General features: G+C 43.9%; 1 protein-coding gene across 1 annotated transcript; it reads left to right on the plus strand.

The window, feature by feature from the left end:
* The first annotated feature begins 1,402 nt into the window (after window positions 1-1,402).
* On the plus strand, window positions 1,403-18,157 carry MEIOC (meiosis specific with coiled-coil domain). Its single transcript, XM_015885477.2, has 8 exons — window positions 1,403-1,515; window positions 3,634-3,756; window positions 5,337-5,494; window positions 5,604-5,708; window positions 6,713-8,525; window positions 9,742-9,876; window positions 13,459-13,639; window positions 16,566-18,157. Exons 1-8 carry the CDS (start codon window positions 1,510-1,512, stop codon window positions 16,739-16,741), a joined length of 2,697 nt encoding a protein of 898 aa, XP_015740963.1. The 5' UTR covers window positions 1,403-1,509; the 3' UTR covers window positions 16,742-18,157.
* The last annotated feature ends 246 nt before the right edge of the window (window positions 18,158-18,403 follow it).

Genomic DNA, 18,403 nt, shown 5'->3' on the forward strand with positions numbered 1-18,403 from the left:
GCTGACATCCAGGCTGACATCTTCCTACCTAAAGTGAACACACTTATATCTCCTGATAGATGGATCCTCATCGTCTGCAGCTCGTTTTGATAGGGAACTTGAAGCCTCAAAGACACAGAACACTAAGTAAATCGTGTAAAACCCACCTCAAACTCTGGCCGCCCTCAGCAAGTTTGCTGGCAATACAAAGCTGGGAGGAGCAGTTCAGACACAAGAAGGTTGTGCTGCCATTCAGCAGGACCTGGAGGGCTGGGCAGAGAGAAACATAATGGGGTTCAACAAGAAGAAATGCAAAGTCCTGAATGTGGGGAGAACAGCTGAAGCATCAGTACAGGTGGGGGGCTGAGCTGCTGGATAGGAGCTTTGCAGAGGACCTGAGGGTTCTGATGGTTGGAGGTAGAGCCAGCAGTGTCCAAGAAGGCAAAGAGAAGCCTGGGGTGTGTTGTGTAGAGTGTGGGCACCTGATAAGGGTGGGATCTTCTCGGTGGTATGCAGCAATAGAACAACGGGCAGCAAATGGTGGGTGACAGCACTGGAACAGGCTGCTCTGAGGGGCATCCTGAGGAGTCTCCTTGTCTGGAGATGTTCAAGGTGTGTCTGGATGAAACGCCATCCTGTTGAAGAGCAAAAAGAGGATCCCATAATTCACGGTTATGGAGTTTAATTCCACAAGTCACTGTGCGACCAACTTGTGCCAGCACAGCAGGCTGGATTCAATGATCTCCACGGATCCCTTCCAACACCTACAGTTCTCTTCACACTGGTTGCTGGGGCACAGGACACACCGTCTCCCTGCTCAAACGGGGCCTCACAGAGCTCTGGACAGGACACCACGGACCTTAAACACTTTAGTTAGTAATTAAATCGAACCACGGCCTCAGAGCCGCCCTCCTTTCCCTCTGAGGAGCTGTGGCCGCCATGAGGCCTCACCCTCAGCTTCTTCTGCTCCGGGCCCAACACACCGCGGGGTCTCAGCACTCACAGCCGCACCCTCAGCCCCATCGCCATCTTTATAACCCGGTCTCCCATAGAACTGACAAATAAAAGCGGCTGAACTCAGCGTTCCCGCCCGCTCCGAGCCGTGAGGAAACACTGAGGCGACTGAAGGCGAGGCGCTATCTCCGGGCGGACAACGGCTACTCGCTCGCTGATTGGTTGTTTTCCAGCCGATGAAGGCGGGCTGATATGCCAGCGTAACTTCTCATTGGCTACACCTTTAGAGGACGAAAGCCAATAGAAGTAAAGCGAAGTCACCACGTGACCGGCGACCGGCGTCCGTTGAGCCGCGTGGAAAAGAAAGGCGGTCACGTGGCGCGGGGAGCTGTGAGGAGTACGGCGGCTTCTCATTGGTCAGTTGGGTGAGGAGCTGGCCAATCCCGCTGCGCGCGCGGGGCGGGGCGGGCGGTTGCTCCGCTCTGAGGTAACGGCGCCTCAGAACTGTTGGGGCGCTGCGAGGGGACGGACGGGCTGAGGTGGTCGGTGCTGTGTCAGCCGAGGTGTGCGGGTATTATGGAGGTGAGAGGCGGCCCGACGGGATGGGGAGCAGCTGAGGGGGCTGCGAGGCGGAGGGTTGAGCCGTTGGGTTGAGGGAATTGCTGTTTATAACGCCATGGAGGGAGCGGTTGAGGAGCTGCGGCCTCTGTGAGGAGAACATCGAACATCCCCTCAATTACCATTGGGGGTAATGGCTGTGTGTGCAGGTTGGGTGTCACAGCTGGTTGGGGCTCCGGGGGTCCTGATGGATGAGAGACTCAACATGAGCCAGCAGTGCGCTCTGGCAGCTCGGAAAGCAAATGAGATCCTGGGCTCCATCAGGAGAGGGGTGGTCAGCAGGGATAGGGAGGGGATTGTCCCTCTCTACTCGGCTCTTGTGAGGCCCCATCTGTTGTACTGTGTCCAGGTGTGGAGCCCTCAGTACAAAAAAGATATGGAGATTTTGGAAAGGGTCCAGAGGAGGGACAGGAAGATGATCAGGGGGCTGGAGCACCTCCCCTATGAGGACAGGCGAGGGAAAGCTGGAGTTGTTCAGACCTAGAGAAGAGAAGGTTGCGGGGTGACCTCATTGCAGCCTTTCAATACCTGAAGGGAACTTACTCCCAGGAGGGGAGTAAACTCTTGGAAGGGCTGATACTAATGCAGGACACGGGGAAATGGTTTAAGTTAAAAGAGGAAGATTTAGGTTGGATGTTAGGGGGAAGTTCTTTACTAGGAGAGTGGTTAGGCCCTGGAACAGGCTGCCCAGGGAGGCTGAGGATGCCCCGTCCTTGGAGGTGTTCAAGGCCAGGTTGGACAGGGTCATGGGCAACCTGATCTATGGGGTCTCTATAGGGATCTATGGGGTCTATGGAGTCTCTATGGGGATCTATGGGGTCTCCTGGGCAACCTGATCTAGTAAAGGTGTATGTTTGGTGGCCCTGCTAGGCAGGGGGGTTGGAACTACATGATCCTTGAGGTCCCTTCCAACCCAGGTCATTCTGTGATTCTGTGTTTGTTGTTTTGAGGTGAAAAGCCATACAACTGCACCACCAAAGGGGAAAATGTGGCACAATTTGTGTATGAAACAGCTGTTTTTCACACTAATTTTCTGTGTGTGTGCTTGTAGTGTGTGTGTTTGAGGAAACCAGTATGAAGTGCTGTGTAACTGAGTGGGGAGATTGCTCCTGTGGGCCACATTGTCGCCCTATGGAGCTGAATGGCTGTTAGAGAGAAGTCAGTGCTGTTGAAGTTGAGTTCTTTCTGAGTTTAATAAGGATTTCATATGTGGAAAAGGAGAACTATGAGGAACTGAGGGAAATGGGGCTGTTTGGTCTGAAGAAAAGACTGAGGGGAAAATGTATTGCTCTCCACAGCTGCCTGAAGGGCTGCAGAGTGGTGGGGGTTGGGCTCTTGAGGGATCAGGAGGAGTTGGATCGTAGAATACAATCATAGGATCATCTGAATTGAAGGGGATAATTAAAGGGTGCCCAGAGCCTTCTCTTGTCTGGGTGACACAGCCCCTGTCCTCACAGGGAGATGTTCCATCCCTTGGTCTGGATGAGATACATGGAGGTGGTGTCAGGCTGAGCCAGGAGACGTGTAGGTTGGGTTGGACGTTGGGTTAGGTTGAGTGTTAGGAAGGTTTTCTTCATGGTGGGGTTGTTCCTGCACTGGAAGGGCTGCCCAGGGAGGAGGTGGAGCCCCCAGCCCTGGTGCTGTCTGGGATGTGCTGTAGCAATGGGGCTGGGTGGGTCAGGCAGGTGGTTGGGCTTAGTGCAAGTTGAAAGCTCTTTCCTACTAAAGTAACTGTAGGTGCTACAGTTGTGTATTAAATATTACACGAGTAATATCACTGCTTTATTTCTCAGCTGTGTTGTTGTTTTTTAGCTAGTCGATTTTATTTTAACTTTAATTCTGTTGTGTGCCTCAGCATTCTGAAAAGGGGAAGAAAAAACCTAAGTTCTTGCTTTGTTTTCATTTCCTTTTCCCACTGGGCAACTATATCCAGTAGATTGTGGGGTAAAGGGTGTTTCTTAGGGGGAAGAATCCGCAGGTAAGTTAATGTTAAATAAGTTACTTATACCAATAAGATATACAATTCTCATGTCTGTGTATAATTGTGTCCTTCTACCACTTTTTCCCCCTCATCTTTTGTAGCCTAAAGTGGTGTGCAGAGGAGGCAGCTGCTGCTGGAGCAGCACAGAGGCTGGCAGCAGGTTGGCAGATGTGTTCAGCAGTGTGATGGCAGAGTCCGGCTCACATGGCTGCTACAAACCACAGGTTCAGTTGGTTATAAATGAGATATGTATGTCTTTGTGAGTGAACATCACAGCAGAAAGGGGGCTGACGGTAATGGAAGGAAGGAAAGAGTAGATGAGTCCACTTTGAGCTTCTCATATTTATCTGGAAGAATGACAGAAGATAAATGTTTACATAGAAGGCTGATAAATAGGTGAGAGAGAGCATGAGCAAATGTGGGGGGAAGAGAAATTAGGACTTGAGCTGCAGTTGTGCTAAATTTAGCTGAATACATCAAGGAGGAGTTAACTGTTGGCACAGTGAAACATGGAAGTAATTAGGGCCAGCAGAGGGAAATGGGTTTAGAGTAAAGGGGGGTGTAGAGCAAGTGTAGTCATTGAAGTTATCTGCTCTGAGCAGACCTGGGAAAAGAGGAATGTGAAAAAATTAACAGTTGGAGATGCCTATGGGAAGAGTGAGAATAGTGAAAAATCAGGGGAAATAAAGAGACATGGCAGCAAAACCAAGAGGTTGTAACTGAGAGCTGAGTTTAAAATGAAAACACCCACAAAAAGATGTGAGGAGGGAGGGTAGGGATGGGGACTGGAGCACCTCCCCTGTGAAGACAGGCTGAGGGAGCTGGGCTTGTTCAGCCTGGAGAAAAGAAGGCTGTGGGGTGACCTCATTGCAGCCTTTCAGTACCTGAAGGAAACCTATATCCAGGAGGGGAGTAAACTCTTCGAAAGGGCCGGTAATACCAGGACAAGGGGAAATGATTTTAAGTTAAAAGAGGGAAGATTTAGGTTGGATGTTAGGGGGAAGTTCTTTACTAGGAGAGTAGTGAGGTCCTGGAACAGGCTGCCCAGGGAGGTTGTGGATGCCCCGTCCCTGGGGGTGTTCAAGGCCAGGTTGGACGGGGCCCTGGGCAACCTGATCTAGTAAATGTGGAAGTTTGGTGGCCCTGCCAGGCAGGGGGGTTGGAACTTCATGATCCTTGAGGTACCTTCCAACCCAGGTCATTCTATGATTCTAAGAGATTAGAATCTATTAAAGGAGTTTTTAAAGACTCAGTGTGGAGTGCTACATATTTGAGAGACGAAGGAAAGTGTGGTGATGAGGAAGATAGTGTTTCAGTGTTTTCTTCTTTTAGCATAAACATTTGTGGCAAAGTGAGTTAGAAATTACTATTTTCAGGAAAACTGAGGTGGAGGAGCCTGGTTTCCCAGCACGTGTTCCTGGGGCACAGAGGAGAGATATTGTCCAAATAAAGGGGTAAAGCAGCCAAGCAGGACTTGCTTAGTCTGACAGCAGCAAATGCTGTGATAGTGGCATACATTAAATCTTTTTCATTTTGCATTTCATAGTTGTAGCTTTTTGCAGAGGGTAGAAGTCTGAAATGAAAACCCTTTCCTTCAAGGATACAACCTGAGTAGTCAGCAAGAGAAGTTCCCTGAGGCTCTATGCCCAAAAGTACGTGGTGTGGTTGTTTCTGGTGAGCTGGTTGCTCCATGGGTAAAGTCATTCATAACCTTGCAGAACGAGGAAATGACAGTTTAATTTCAGTATTACAATGTATATTATTTCATACTGAAATCAATGTTTTTATTGCATATAAAATGCAGAATGAAGAAAACGTAGACCCACCTCAGACCTACAGTTCTTCCCTTTCAACACCAGAATTCTCTGCACCTGTGGACTCTTCCCTTTTGTACACGCCATGGTCTGTGTGTGGAGATGACAATAAGCAGCCTGTTGTTCCTCAGATGAATGTGAAGTCCAGGTAGTCAGTTTTGACTGGTTGATCATTCGTGTTGAAGGATTAGGTGATTTGTTTGTTTAACTTAATGATCTGTTTGAAATGAACTAACCAGGATGTAATTTGTTTCCAGAATTCAAACTGAAAGGAATGACTATGGCAGTGAAGCAGATTTGTATGAGCTCGTGTCTAGCATCTTGGAAGAACAGGATAAATCACAGCCATATTGTGCTGAGGGGTGAGTGTGCTGTTATGCAAGCACTGTCATTCTTATTGCTGACAAAAACTGCCCTCACTTGAGCTCAGTCTGTGTTCTCTTATTTACCTTTGTATCTAGTGTTAGCAAGCCCTCCTCCTCTGCAGTTTCCTTTCCTCCCCCTTAATCTGATCATGTTATACTTGTGACAGTACCTTGGTAGCTTTTGTTTTTTTGGTATTTACAGAACTTTTTCTACTGGAAGTTCTTAAATCCATAAGCAGCCTGGAAGGGCCATATTCAAGTAGGTCTCCTTCAGTTTAGGCCTTGGCCTAACTTTTGATCATGATTGAGTTCAGACTCCAAGTTGTAAGATGTACTTACTCATTCTTTTGCTTTAGATAGTTTAGATCTGACAGTGCTGAAAACAGGAATCCAATCTGGACTGCAGTGCATTCCAGCTACAGTTCCACTTTTTCACTTGGTCTGTTAACATAGTAATTGTTCTACTGTTAATCCATGGTAATTAGAAGGAAAGAATGTGCCTGTTTTTAGTGAGTTGATTTAATAAATGCAGGAAGCAGTGCAAGCCAGAGTATAATGCAGGTGATTCTGAAGCAATAAAAAACGTGATGCACAGATGCATTTTGTGCTTAGAATGGCTGTGAAGGGTTATGGGGAATTTAAGACATGATGGTCTTAACCACCTGCTCTATCATGAATATGGAGATGATGGTGAATCCCTTGGTAGGACTGAGTGAACATCATTTGGAATGTACACGTCACCTGCAGCTTAAAGGCACTGTATGTGTATCAGTTGGTTTAGGCAAACCAGAATCAGCTTTCTAGCCAAGTTATAGGAAGATAACAGAGATAGGAAGATGAACAGGTGACTATCGTAGGTAATGTTCAGAGTAAGTGATTCTTTCCACAGTGAAGAGAAGTGGTTGGTGGTGAACTGGGCTTTAAAACTTCTTTCCCCATTTGGGAATAGGAGAAGAGCACTGCAGGCAGAATCTAACTGTGTACTTCTTGTTTTTGTCAAGGAGTTGCTCTTCCAACTTAAAGTCGGTGTGGCCCATAAATGCTACGAGAATTGCAGACCACCACAACCTGCTGTCAGAAACTAAAAGACCAGCTGCTGCAGCTGTTTCCCAGCAGAGTTTTTATAGCAGTGAATCAACATCTGCTGCTGAAAAACAGTACTTGCAGAATGCTAATCTTGCACCACAGCAAAAAGTAGAGGAATGTTATCACGGATTTCCTGCTACAGACCTTGAGGAGCAATGTTTGTGCACTTCTAGGAATGATCATGCCAACTGTTGCAACATGCAGGCTAATGAGAATATTAAGACGACACCTATGTGCCAGAACTATCCATGTGTGAAAAACACCTTTTCTCCAACTGGTTATTTAGAAGTAATCAAAGACTCAGGAGCCGATGCTTACTCCTACAGAAGAGAGAATGCGTGTCCCAAAGGAGCAGATGCACAGCTACACCAAAAGCAGGCAGAAACACTCCCGCAGTTTCACGGTTGCAATGAAAATGCTGATTATGGTAGATACTCTGAATATTCTCATTTTACCAAAGCAAAGCCTACCAAGAGCATCAATTGTAACTTCCAAGAAAGTAAAAAATTAGTAAGCGAAATGACTGAGGCATCATCTCTGGATGTAGAACCCTATACTAAATTGTTTCAATTCAAATCAGGTACTCAGAGAAAAATAGAAGCCATTCCAGATCAGCAAAACTTTACATTCACCAAGGCTGCAGGACTCCTATCAGAAAAGCAGTTTGCAAATGAGCCTCCATTTTGCAGTGATCTGGGGCAAAAATTTGAATATGGACTAAATTCTCTTCCAGTTTGTCCAGGGAATAGTGACTGTGCAAATGGTGTGGATAAGCCACAGTTTTCCAAGTCTGATCTTCAGAATCCTGAATACTGTAAACCACTGCCATTGTTACCAAACTCAGCAGCTTTGTCAGCAGGTGCCAGTATGAGGCAGGCTTGGATGAACTTCCAAACTAAACCCACTGTCCCATCTCATAGTCCAAGTGTGGTGAAGCTGAATAATCATTTATCTACTTTGCAAAAAAATTCCAGTATTTCTAATGATTTCTTACCGTTATCATCCTCAAATATCCCTTTAAATGGTAATTTATCTCACAAGAACTGTCAAGATAATTCTTTGTTTTTTTCAAGTCTTGATTTTGGTTATAATACTTCAGAACGAGCTCAGCCGTCTGCCCTTATAGAAGCACTGGCTAAGACTGGAGAAGAAAATCTCATTGAGTTTTTAAGTGACAAGAAATTAATGCAACCAGATAGAGGCTGCTCAGCTCAGCAGTTTGGGACCATTGAAAATCTGAACAAGCAGTGTTTCCAGTTGAAGCCACAGAGCGGGCACTATGATCTAGAAGGACAAAAACACACAGACGGGTTGTTGCAGAACACGTACCAAGATTCAGTGGAGTCTCAGGGTCAGCTCAATCTCAGGCAAGGAAATAGAGGCAATAATGCTGCCAATCACACTACTCATGTACAGGCATCAAGCTTCGCCAATAGCTGTGTGATGGGTGACTGGAAGCATAACGCTCAACTCGGTTCAGGTGCAGTCTCCTCCAGATCAGCTCGTCCATTTGGCCGTCTGGTTGTCCCTCTGATGGAGTCCTACAACATGTTCTCCGGTGACAGCTTAAATTGCTTCTATCCTTATGTTAATGATATGATAAGTGATGTACCAGCACTGGGATATCAAAAGCAAGCTAAAACACACAGTGGGTCTGCCAGGGAGCTCCGTGTTAAACTAGAAGAGTGTTATGAGCAGTGCCGAGCTTTGGAGAAAGAAAGAAAGGAGGTAAAAAATATATATTAATATTCTGTGTCATTGATCTGAGCACACTCAAATGTGAGACCAGATTGAGAACATGGGTAATTCTCCTAGTCAGAGTTGGAAATAATGGGACTTGGGAGAGAAGTCTGTGCTTCCCCATGTATTTGAGATTGAAAACAGAAGTTCTGTAGGTTGATAGCCTGATTTGGAGCATAGTGAATGTTGTGCTTACACCAAAATTCAGAGATGTTTTCAGCCTCTGCAGTGGGGCCTGAGAAAGGCATGTTGTGTGGCTAAAAAACCATAATTACAGTGCAGCACAAGGAGCAGTGTATCTGGAAGCTTTCAAAGCAAATCCATTAATTATATTTTGAATTAGGACTAAACTTGTGTCCCATGAAGAATTAACATAATGCCCTCTACTCTAGTTCTCTCAAAGGGTTCTCCTTTTCACCTCCAGTTTGCCTGAAGTTTAAAGCCTAATATGTATTGTAAGAGGCTCTTTTATTTTTTTGCTCCCAGAAACAAGCTGAAGAAATATAATAATATTAAAACATGTAAAGGAAAAAGCTTCAGACGACCTGCATGAGGCAGTTTCCACGTTTAAACCAGTTGCCTATTTTGTTAATTAGCATAAGTGCTTCAGGTTTGCATTGTGATGTGTAAAATCTGCCTTCATTTCAGCAGTTTAGGTGGCATGGAGATTCAGAAATGTTCTGGAACCATCATTTTGTGTGAAGGAACCTTGATCAAAGGTTACCGGTGGACAGTAGCGGCTGGCCCTTTGCTTGTTGTCTTTGTGGAAGCTGCTGTGGAGGTCCAGTAGAAGAAATTTAATAGAGATGTAACTAATTTTTGTCAGAGCATTTCCTGACAAAAGCTTTTGAATGGAATGATTAGAGGAAGGCAGGGATTGACTTAAGAAGGGGATGTTGATGTCTGTATGTAGATGTTAAAGACAAAAGAGGACGAGTTGAGATGTAGGTGGGAACTGAAGAAAATCACATTATCTTGTGATAATTACTCTACTTGAAGTGCTTTGAGTGAACTGGTTGTTCATTTGAAATAGGTGATTTTTGTACCAAATGGTTAAATCCCAAGTTGATTAATCCACATTATCTACTTAGAAAACCCAAAGCCCTAAGGGGGAAAAAATGTATATCTTAAACTTCATACTCCTGTAATAAAGCACACCTCACAACTTCTGTTCTGAAGGAGATGTTCTTTCATTTTCCTGCAGGCTGAATCAGCTCTTGCTAAGAGTTACCCAGGGAAAAGCATTTCCAGCAATAATAACGCTCCAGTTCCAAGGCTGACATCAAACTCATCAAGAGTTGATCGCTTAATTGTGGATCAGCTGCGTGAACAAGCCAGAGTGAGTTGTAAAAAGATTGTAAAAACCTGTTGAATTTATTACATAAGAGTACAGTAGAAGATGTATAATTTTGTCAGAGCAGCTTTTGTCCAGGTAGTTTTGTTCTTCAAGGCTATGCAGGAAATATTTTAGCAGTCCCTGCTGGAATCTTTACAGCTCCAGGTTCACCCCAGCTCTTATCCAGGAGCCCTGCGTATCTCAGGCTCATATTTACATGTGTATGTGCCAGGACAATGTGTTTTCTAGTACAGAGGTGTGCATGCCATGCTAGAAACTAGCCATGTAGCCAAACTGCTCACACAGCTCTAAAGTATCTCTGCATTCTGAGCTGTTCTGTGCTGAGCACCTCTTGTGTTGCTGCTCAGCGGAGAAAAGTTCAATACAGCTTTGTGCACGCTGTATTAGAGGAGGTACTTGTGGGGAAAAAAGAAACAAACATATATATTAATGTTTTTAAGACATTGTGGTGCATATTTGCATAACAGTTGTATTTGTTAGTGAGGAATGTGTATTTTGTGCAACTTCAGCTTGAATGTCTGTATTGTTAATTTGCTTTTTAAGCCAAACAGCCACAGCCTGTGAGACTTGTGCCTTCTGAGCTGTGTGTGACTCTGTGGCCAAACGATGGTGCCAGTGTGCACTATTATGCTGCTTTGCAAGGCAGCAGCTTGTGCAGAATCCTGCAAGGGAGACCAGAGGAGGAAGGTGAATGCCAGCAGGGGCTGATCTGTGCCGCCACAGATGGTGGTGGTTGGTGGGCTTTCTTCTGGGTCTGGGAGGCCAAAGCCAGGCTGCCTGTGCTGCAGAAGGAAGAGAGATGCGGGCTGAATAACAGAGCTGCTGGAGCCTGTCCCTGCAGGAGGATGAAAGGCAGTGGTTGCTGTGCTAGAAGATGCTGGTTCTTGGAGGAACCGATGCTGCAGACAGAGCCCAGCTCTCAAGGCAGCAGTGTTAAGGCTCAGTCTTTCTTACCAGTCTCGTACAGCTGAAATAAACCATGGAGCCATGTTGGCTTACTGTCTGCTGGGATCAGTCTTCTGCGGCTGCCTGCTTTTATTCCTACAGCTGAGCAGAGAGTATAGTTGAAAATCTATCAATAGGCTGAAGTCTTAGTGTACCATTTTCCAATCACTGTTTCATGAAAGAACAGTGTAAGGGAATTACCTCTTCCCTTTGAGATAGCATGCCTGTCCTCATCTTTAAGACTGCGCTTAAATGAGGACTTAATCTTGCCTAGCTATTTGAGGAACCAAACTTCAGAATAAAGAACCTCAAATGCCTATTGGACAACAACTGAAAGGTAGTTTCAAGGATGCTCAAAAGCACAGTAGGCAGTTGAACCTGGATTGTAGCATCAAAAAGCACAGTGACAGCCAAGGAGAAAAACTAGTACAAAGGCTCAAGTGAAAGCTGAACTAGCTGGATGTGGGATTAGCTCTTGGTAGTGCAGAGTATCTGGTTAAAACCCTCTTGGTGCTTGCAGACATTTTTTCATTTCTCATTTGAGACTCCAATTTACAGTTGCTTTTATTTCCAGAACAAAATGTAGCTGAAGAAGAGACAGTAGCTTCCTTCACTGTGCCAGTCAGTAGCTACTAAAAGCTCTTAAGCTGAGATCTACCCTGTACAGACTCTCATCTCCTTTGTAACTGGAGAATGCCACTGTGGAATGTGCTGAGGCTGGATGTTCAGTCTCACCTGTTATTTTCTTAAGTAAAACAGAATAGTCCCTGCTGGACAGGCATCACTGTATGATAAGCAGTCATTAAAGCTGACCTGAGACTTCAGTCTTTATGCACTGGTATGTTCTCCCCCTGGACTGTAGGGGAAGCTGCTGGCCTCCTGCTGTTCCCACTGAGGGGTCTGAGTGACAGAGCAAGCCCTGTGGCAGGCAAGGGAGGAGGTGGGAAGTTGAACATTTGAGCCTTTAGTGGTTCTCCTTGGTTCTAGGACAGCCCAGCTTTGATGGCTCTTATGGATTCTGATTTTACATACCCGTTGGTTCTTCCAGGCTTATTATTAAGAATGCAGGCATTTGACATACTGCAGTGGGTCCCATTAGGTGTGGTCATGGTACCCGATCTTGGAGAGCCTAACTCCTTCTGTGGGTCTGGATGTCACTGTAGCACCCAATTTAATACAAAAATGGCCTTCAAGGATTATCAAGTCCAACCATCAACAACTCTTAAGATGTGAAATGACTGTCAGGTTCATCTTACTTTGCTTTACTTGCTTACATAATCCTGCTCTGCTGTTCCTTAAAATTTGTCCTTCAAAAGCCATGCTAGTGATTTCCAAACAATGTTAGCAACTTTTGTTTCCTCTCCCAGTGAGTGATTCCTCAGTTGTTTATGTGAAACTCACCCTGCTTCCTTCAATTTATTATCATTTTTTTACTTTATAAATGTAGATAGTCACTTTTTGAGTTTACTGATTGCTGCTGCCACAGAAACTTGCGTAATTTATTAACGCCTGCAGTTTTTTTCCAGGCTTCCACAAGACGTAAGAGGAGGCAGGACTATCCTGTCAATAGGAGCTTGCTCTTCCTGAATGCTCTCTGCAAAGCCCAGTGTTGAGGAGCAGGCTGCCCTGCTCTGCTGCTGTGTGTGCCATAACAACTGTCTTGGCCAACATTCTGCTCTGAGGAGACTTGAGGCGGGTTGGACAAATTGTCCTGCCTCACATCTTTTGTTTCCCAGCCTGCTGATAGATAAACTGAGCATTTTTCCCTTTTGGGAAAGCTTCCAGTCCTTCTGTTGTAAGGAAGCATTAAGAACTTGGCTTTGCACTGTGCTTGCAGCCCCTGTTTGTTTGTCTGTTTTTTAACTTATTAATCACCAGGTTTCTTTATAGGACACCAGGAGCAGCCATTGTCCAGTAAACATTACAATTCTATATCTGCAAACAAGGAGCCAGGTTCACCAGAGTCCTGTGAGCCACAGCTGAGGAATCACTCACTGAAGGGAAACTCTTAGCAATGTAACTGTTGTGAGATAAACAAGACAGCAGAAACACAGATTTTCATTTGTCTGAAGAAAGCAGTGATTTTTGAGTGCCTGTGCTGAATATCTATCCTGAAAGTCAGCCTATGGGTGTGGCTACAGCAGCTTTTTGCCAATCTAAGCTGCTCTCACACACTGATGTTGGCTTTGCACTGGCACGAGGAAATCATCTGGGTGAAAACTGGGCAACTTCGGTGGGATTCATTCTCACGCAGGTGGTTGCAGCAGTGCTGATGGAATGTAAGCCAAGTGATCTTGGTTTAGAATATTGTCAGGGAAACCAGCTCCTGTGATGGAGCTGTCCTAGAGTTGTAATACCCATTATTAACAGGTAAGCTGGGTGTCCTGATGTTGTTATTGTGCATTTTGCTATTCTATACGTGCTCAGGTATTTTACAGCTTTGTTTTTGGAGAAGAAAGAATTCCAGGTAAGAATTTTAACTACTTTACCAATAACTTCATGAACAGTTCTGAAAAGAATATAATGGTTATAGTTAATCCTTTCTTCCTAATCTTGTTTTTCATGGAAGCATGGATGAGTACAGCTTGAATTGTTGTTAATATGTGAACTGTCCATTAGGTTGTGACATTACTGGGAAAAATGGAGCGCCTTCGCAGTTCTCCCCTTCATGTCAACATTTCTACTGCCCTGGACAAATATCTGGAGGTAATTCGTGCCGTGCAGACACGTAGAAAATATGAGATTGTAAATGCTTCCCATCAACAGAAGCAAGGAGCTCCCAGATGCCAAGATGACAGAGGTATTACTGTGCTGACATACTTCAGTGAAGTAACTGAAATTCTACATGTATTGCAAGTCTGTGTTAAAACATCTGAAAGTGTTGATGCTACAGCTTTATTTTGTTTTACAACAAGTTATAACCATAAGTTATTTTTCAGCTCTGAGAGAAGCAGACCATCTGTTCTAGGTGATAAGTTAAATCAGTTTTGATAGCATTAGTTCAATTGATTATATAATGCAGCTTGTCATTGGAGATGAGCTTAAGCTGTTGACTCATTCTCTCTGTCCCTTGTAATACTTTAACCATCACCTCTGTAGCTCTGTCTCTATTTCTACATTTAACTTCCATAGTATCTTAATGTTGAACCTGTGAAGAGGGACCAACGTGTCCTTGAGTTATGAATGCACTTTTTTTAAAGCATTTCTATTGAAGACTGACAAAAAAAAAAAAAAAAAAGTGGGCAGTGTTTTGGATGGATATGTAAAGATGTACCATTCAGAATGGTTTTATTCTTAATGGTATCCAAAATATGCACAACATTCAGCTTAATCGCTCAGTAGTGCACAGGCAGAATGGCAGGTTCTTTCCTCTCTTTGTTCCTCAGATGTGAGTTAGAATAAAGCCCCGCCACCTGTGATGCTCTGTTCTATGGCTTTGTATTGCAAGCTTTGTTACAATTCTGACACTGCTCTGTTCATTTCCTGCCTCTCTTCCCAAAACTCAGTGAGATGGATTATTTTCTGCCTTTTGAGATTCCCATCATGCAGTTCTCAAGATTACTTCAAAAGATACACTCTAGCAATTTTCCTTTTCACTTCTTCAGTCCTTCTTGTTTCTCTTTATCTTGAAGGTCATGTGACGTTTTTGGTCTTTAAGCCCATGAAAATAATTGGCATTGGCTTTAGTGCTACACCTTAACCAGATCAGTGAGCTCTTTGGAGCTGAGTAGACAAGAAAACAACTAGCTGTCTTTGAGACCTGTTCACTGGCCCAGCTTCTTTAGGAAGAGAGGGAAGTGGCCTTGCACAGTGGGATCTGATAATTGAACCAGATGGGCTGTGCTTTCTACATCTGCTTCTCCTCTGCCATGCTGGCTGGCTGTGAGATGTGTCAGCCTGTTGTAGCAGCTCGTGAGACATTCCAGTGTTAGAATACTCAACCTAGGAACTACCTTTGCTGTGTGTATGGGAGAGCTTTGAGGAAAACATTGCAAACTGTGTAATTCCTCTCTTTGCCAGAGCTTTCTTGTTAGTGTGTGAGTTTTGTTCTGTTTGAGGAAGGGTCTCCCTCCGCTCTACCTTGTTCCCATTGCACCTTTATATTCCGCCTCATACAACATTGCCCATCTTGCAAAGCAGAATCTGACCATTGTGTCCTGTGTTCTAGGAGGTCTGACTTCAACAAAACTGTTACTTGAGCCATGGCCTCCTTCTCCCAGCTGCCTCCCTTTATTTTGGACACAGATATACTTTGTTGGGTAGCAGGTAGATCTGAGCTGCCCAATTTTTGCTATATTGATGTGCAACATGTCTGGAAAATTCTGATACCACACGTAAGAGTTGCAGAACTGTACATGAAATCTGGCAGTTGTTTGTAAATGGTTTTGACCAGCTAATGAATGCAGTTCTGCCAGAAATTGGGATGATGGCAAGAAGGTTTTTCCTGACTCTGCCACCTAGAACAATGATCAGGCCTTCCAGTGCAGTGCATCATTTGGAGCCATTTGTAACCATAACTCTGTTGCCTTAGATTCAATGTTCAAGATCTCTCAGAGTAATCTAGATGTTACAGATGATCTTTTGAGGACAGAAAATTATTCTTATAATAATAATTTATTCTTATTCTGGTGAGATTTTCCCTTCTTACCTGGTTGTGACCCAATTACCAGCTGTATCTTTCTGCTTTGAGATGTGCATTTCTGTGAGCGTCACTTGATTCTTAGCTTCTTCAGCCATTGTATGAGAGCCAGAGGAACTGGTGAAGGGGGAAATGATGAGGGGATGAAGTTAGGACTTGAAATCCTGTCCTTCCCTGAGGTTCCCCTCATATCTCTTGGAGCAGAATGCTTTCACCTAGAACAGTGAAGCCAAGGCTGCTGGTTGAAGGTAGGTGACAGCTTTGGGCAGTAAAAGGAAACTGCAGTTGTGCTTACTGAGTTTGAGTGCTTAGGGAAGTAGGTCTTAAGTCAGTGTCTTCCACTCCTTCGAGACCCCATGGTCTTGAAGTCTTGGTCTTGGCAGGGGAAGCAAAGCAAGTAAACATGCCCTTTCTGTGCAGTCCAACACGCAATGTGGAGTTAACCCAGAATAAAACAAAGTTCTGACTGAAAATTCTGGTGCCTAGGAGAGAGTATTAAATGTTTCCTCACAGGCTGGGATTGAAATCCAGTAATTACCTACACATTTAATGATTGTTGTAAGCACTGAGCTGTTGAATCAGTGTACCAGTGTACCACCTCTGATTCTCTTTACTTGGAAATGGTGGGTTTTGTCACAGTTTTGCAGAACGTTGCCTGTATGCTCCAATAAAATGTGCTAAACTAACTACTCCTTCACCTGTTTTGCCAGAATAGATTCTTAGGCAAGATGGGCAGAGGATCCATTTTGTAGATCTGAAGGGCTCGCTGTGAACATTGAACAGTGAGCTCAGGGATGGAGTGTGTCCATAGAATATTTTCCAGCACAGAGGTGACTGTAAGGCTTTAGTTGCTCCTGGCAGTCAATGAGAGCTAAGTAGGAGTTTTAACAAAACAAGTACCTCCTTTCCACATACCCACCTCCTTGTATTAGGGCCTAAAAACACTGCTTTCTCAGATGGAACTTTTACAACCTTCTAAAGAAAGAGACAAAATCAGACTCAGAAGGGTCTAAAAGATACTGCTTTTTTATCAGCAGCACAGTGATTAACTGCGTAGTAATGATTAAAGCTCCTTTCTCCCTTGCAGATGTTTTAGCTCTCGCGCTGGCAGTTAATGAGATGAGCACAGCGACGCGTCACGTGCGTACGAGTCTGTGGTGTGCGCTGCAGGTGACCCTGCCAAAACTTGCAGCTGGGCAGCTGCTCACAGCAAAAACTCTTCGGGAGAGGATACGGCCTGAAGAAAAGCGTACCAAAACCTGAACAGCCGCGGCAGCCTGGATCAGATGGCAGATACCACGTGCGAAAGAAAAGGTTGCAGTGTGCGTGTATGAAGAGGTGATGATGTTAATTCTTTCTAATTATTTGTAAAGTTGAAACTACTGATACTCGTATTCGAAGCTGTATCCCAAGAAGTTGAATTTTTCATAAGGGGGCTCTCAGTTTCTACTTAAACTGCTGAAATTACAGGCAGGACCATAGTATTGTGAAGCCTAACTGATGAATAAGTGGTAAGATTACTACTTAACAATGAACACCCAAGACATTATTTGACGTCTGCAGGTGAGCCTTGGTGTAGAATTCTTCTGTTAAGTTTGTTTGGTTTTGCTTTAGAAAAGGGGTTTTAAAATAACGAGTCTTAAAGACTGTAGTCTAATGTGGTGTCCAGGTGGTATCAGACAAGATTGTGACATAAAAGTGTTTTCTTTATCAAACCAGTACCTGTAGACAGGAGGAAGAATGCTAAAAGTACTCAACGTTCATGTAAAATTAAATATTTAAAATATTAGTATTTATGAATTTGAGATTTTAGAATCCACGTTTGTGAAAGGAAATGCACCAGATTCTGCTAAATTAAATGATGATAAAATTGCTCTTGCAATTTAGTAAATGTATTCAAATCATTTGGGCGTGCCCTCAGGAAAAGAAAGAACCTGTTTTAAAGTACTTAAACCTAATCAAAATGTGACATGCACACGGTGTTAACCTCTAAAAAAAGCTGTACAGCAGCTGAAATAATGACTGTTGTTTTTAATGCCTTCACTTGAAAACTTAGAATGGAGGGTAGGCATCACAATGTTCTGAAACTCGTGTTTTTTTTAAAGTTACTCTTTCACTGTTTTGGTTTGTGATTTGGTTGTCCTATTTTAGATACATTGGTTTGCATCTGTATTTTTGACAGCTCTTGGAATTTGGTGCTTATCTGCACATCTTATCTCAATCTCTGTACTGAGTATAAATAACTTATTCACTGATAGGAAGCGTTGGTATTATGTGACTTAGGAGATAAGGGGTTTTAACACTTCCAGCATCGCGTTTATAACGTGTGGATTAAGTTTATTCAGTTTTCCTTGCCAAGATGCACTGATGTTTGAAACACAGTCTGTGTTCTTCCTACTTGTGGAAATCCTGCTATGTACAAGGTATAATCACACCACATAAATTGTCATTGGGGATTATGAGAGAAACACTGAATGAGAATGCGGGAGAAAGTAACCACTTTGATCACTGGTATGGCCAGAAGTACTGCCAGCGTGAATTTATGGGGGCAGGAGGACAAAGCACATTTCATACCACAAGTCATCGCATTAAGATTTGTTAACTAGGATGTGTTGGTGTTAAAAACAAATGGAATTTAGTCTGTCTGGTAAGAAATAAATTAGCTTTCGTTGGAGAAAATTTGTTCTGTTTTTCTTCATGTCTCAGTTCCTAAAGCATTCTCCAGTAATGAGAACTCATTTTCAGTTACTTACTGAAATATTAGGTACAAAGCAGTGGTATACAGATATTAATTCAGGAAATAGCTGTAACTTTAGACTATGGCAAAATTGATTCAGTGCAGTGAATCAAAAACATATCTTCTTAGTTAAAAGCTCTGTACTGTCACAGAGAGCTCATGATTTCAGTACCCGCAGTAGAAATCTT

The sequence above is a fragment of the Coturnix japonica genome, chromosome 27 (genome assembly GCF_001577835.2).
Source record: "Coturnix japonica isolate 7356 chromosome 27, Coturnix japonica 2.1, whole genome shotgun sequence".
Taxonomy (NCBI): Eukaryota; Metazoa; Chordata; class Aves; order Galliformes; family Phasianidae; genus Coturnix; species Coturnix japonica.